At 33.9% G+C, this 3,243-nt stretch overlaps 1 protein-coding gene across 1 annotated transcript; it reads right to left on the bottom strand.

The window, feature by feature from the left end:
* Window positions 1-682: 682 nt before the first annotated feature.
* Window positions 683-3,004, bottom strand: LOC110030851. The gene is made up of 2 exons (XM_020733795.1): window positions 2,499-3,004; window positions 683-1,169 (listed from the first exon to the last, which is right to left on the bottom strand). Exons 1-2 carry the CDS (start codon window positions 2,708-2,710, stop codon window positions 872-874), a joined length of 510 nt encoding a protein of 169 aa, XP_020589454.1. The 5' UTR covers window positions 2,711-3,004; the 3' UTR covers window positions 683-871.
* Window positions 3,005-3,243: the final 239 nt, after the last annotated feature.

Raw genomic sequence — 3,243 nt, 5'->3', positions numbered from 1 at the left:
TATGTATATATATATATATATATATATATATATATATTGAAATTCAAATGTGACACAGTTGTTGCCTGTTTGTAGAGCAGCCTTTTTCAAGGTCGTAAGTCCCTTCAGGTCACGGGATCGAATCCCCTTTGGCCAGCTGGTAGTGAGGTCGATCTTCGAATAGTTAGACACCTCAGGGTAGTTGGAGCTCGTACAATAGCCTCCAACCATTCTTTATATATATATATATATATTGAAATTTAGATATTAGACATCTACGACATCTAAATATATAGGAACTAAGTGGTAATGTATGTAAATATTTCAAAAACTTGTGGTAAGCATCACTTCACCTACTGAAGCGTTACTAAATAACAGGGCATTTGCATACATAGCACTCCATTGTTATGTATTTACATATGTAACACAAACTTTAAGTTCACATTTATATCAACCAAAATTTTCAAATCACACAAAAAATGCCACTATTATAACTTATCAAAAGTGAAATACACCTTTTCAAGTTTAGAAAATATGACATTATATGAAAAAGTTGAAATTTAGATGTTAGACATGTAAATACAAAGGAACTAAGTGGTATATATATAAATCTTTCAATAACTTATGGCAAGCATCATTTTACCTACTGAAACATTACCAAGCACATGAACAATTTAAGCACATTTTGAAGACCAACAAATCACCAGAATTCAAAATCATAAATCATCAATTTCCAAACAAAACATCTGAAAAAGAAAACTTAAAAAGTTCACATTTCTTTCACCTAAACCTCCCCCCTCATCTGTACAAAAAATGGCAACAACAAAGCAACAAGCCCTCTGGCTTATTAACTCAGCTACATAACTTCTGAAACCAGCTTACTGACGCTTGTTCACAGGAATAGGAGGCCGGTGGCCACCGGAGGTCGGGAGCCGCCACTTTTACTCCTTGCTATCGAAGAAGCACAGGAAGCCATAGACGGAAGCGTTTTCTTCAATGTGGAGTTGCTCTCAGATGATAAAGAAACTGGCATTTCAGCCATGTCCAGAACTGTGTAGCTCTTGCATGGCTTCATTTTTCTTGTGAAGATAACCTCTGTCTCCTTCTTGGGGAGATCTTCCAAAGCCTTCACTTCTAAGAGGGAGGTAAAAGATTGAGACTTTCCATGGTAGTATTTGGAGAGACCTTTCCTGCAAAATTTGAATTTTTTTATGTAAATTATAGCAAAAATCAATTTTTATGTTAACTCAAACATATACTACCTATCATTTAACCTTAGAGACGAAGGCTAAGCAGCACTTGGTATATACTGTAAATTCAAATTTATAGGCTGTCTTGTAACCGATTTAAGTGAGATTTAACTTAAATTTTGTCAGACAGCAAAAACTACACTTTTAAATAATATGCAAGTCAAAAGCTGGTTTCTTCTTAGTTTCTTCTAAGTTCTGCCTAAAATCCTGCTGTGAATCCGGATTTGCAAGATTTACTAAAACAGCTATAGATGATACCAAATAAGCCCCTTGGCAAGACTTGGAAGGATTAAAATCTGAAAAGTTTTTAGAAATACAACTATTAAAACTTTCTAAATCCTTCTAAATTCTTTGGCTATTTATTTCAGGATTTAGATTTGCATGAGAAAGAATCCCTTGAATCTATTAAATGTTATACATAGTTGAATTTAAAAAAATCTGAATTTAACTAATAAATTGGACTGAAATGACATTTATCAAAACAAATAGGATTTGAGCTATATCTTGCTTGTATTCTACTTAGACTAAGATTCCAAACAGCCCTTTATAGAACAGGATCAAGTTGGGTTTGCCATAAGTTTGGTTGTTATGAGATCACCAACGTTTCAATTTTTTTTTCCCTTAAATTTAGAATAATAGTGATCATCAATGTGTAAGTAAATCAAACAAATGACAAACAAAAATTCATAATACAAATTGAACTCGAAAGATTAAATCTTGGCAAGTTTGGCCTTGAAAGAAGAAAGTTTAATGATTGAGATATTTGATTCCTAAATACATGGACTTGCAGTTCAATTTAAAAATTCTGAAAAAAAAAAAAATTGAATCAGAAACTAGAAAGACAAACCAACTGATCGACTTTAAAAGAACTGATTCAGATGTTTTATTAAACACTGATTACAGATCAAAGAAAGTTTTAGGGCTAGGTTTAGTGCTGAACTGGGAGAAAAAAATACCTAAACAAGACAATGGATAACAGGAACAGCAACAAGATCCAAATAAACCATGTAATCAATGCAAATAAATTTATAACAAAACCACTTTTTCCAGTTGTAGTAATCACAGCTTATTGAAGATTTCATCTTGGGGTAATCAATTAGCAACAAGAATCACAAGTAAAACACCTTAAAACTTTTAGATCGAAAAACAAAACCAAGTTTTTTTCCAGTTACTTCAATCAAACCAAACCCATATTGAACTCTGACTAAAACTCACAAAAAGAAAAGAAATCCCTTTGCATATAGAGTTTACACAACAACAAATACATACTTTACTGGCAGCTGCTCGACGAGGTAGGAGAAATCGTAAAGTGGGTTGCCGGAATCAAAGCGAGATGGAGGCGATCTCCGCAGCCGGCTCCGCGGCGAGGTAGCGGAATCGGATTCTCCACCTGAATCAGAATACTGGCCGAGATCTTCTTCCTCCTCAGCCTGACACGATGAGTATATCCCGTTGAAAATCTTCTTCAATCCCTCGCCCATCGGAAATCTGTCGTAGAAGAGAAGAACAAAGAGAGAAAGTGTCGCAGCAGAAATTGAAGTATGGATAACGCAATGTGGGCATCAAAAGAGGAGTATTTATAGTGGTTCCGAAGCAAAAGATTAAACGATTCTTCAATCTAGAAGTTTGTCGTCTCTTTTTGACTAATTTAGGGATAAGGGTTTTCTCGAATCGGGGATTAGGGTTTCTGTTTGGTGGCTGATTTGGGGCTGCCGACGGAGTCTTGTAAATTTGAAATTGGAGGCGGTCGTGGTTGCTTCCAGCACAGCACACAATTTCCTTTACAGTTGTTGCAGTATTACTTTCCTTTTTTTTATATATATTTTTGAGAAATTTTAAACGCTAAAAAATCCAAAATCGATTTAAGCAATTTATTTATTTATTTTTATTTTTTGGGCTATTACGTACATAGCATCAGATTCTTACTTTATTTTAAATATTTAACACCATTTTTTTTTTACATCTATACCAATTGAATATTTTATATTACATAAAAAGTTATTATGTGATATAT

This window comes from Phalaenopsis equestris, unplaced genomic scaffold (assembly GCF_001263595.1).
Source record: "Phalaenopsis equestris unplaced genomic scaffold, ASM126359v1 Scaffold000002, whole genome shotgun sequence".
In the NCBI taxonomy this organism is placed as follows: domain Eukaryota; kingdom Viridiplantae; phylum Streptophyta; class Magnoliopsida; order Asparagales; family Orchidaceae; genus Phalaenopsis; species Phalaenopsis equestris.
Note: the sequence above shows the minus strand (reverse complement) of the source record. Positions and strands in the feature narration are given on the sequence as shown.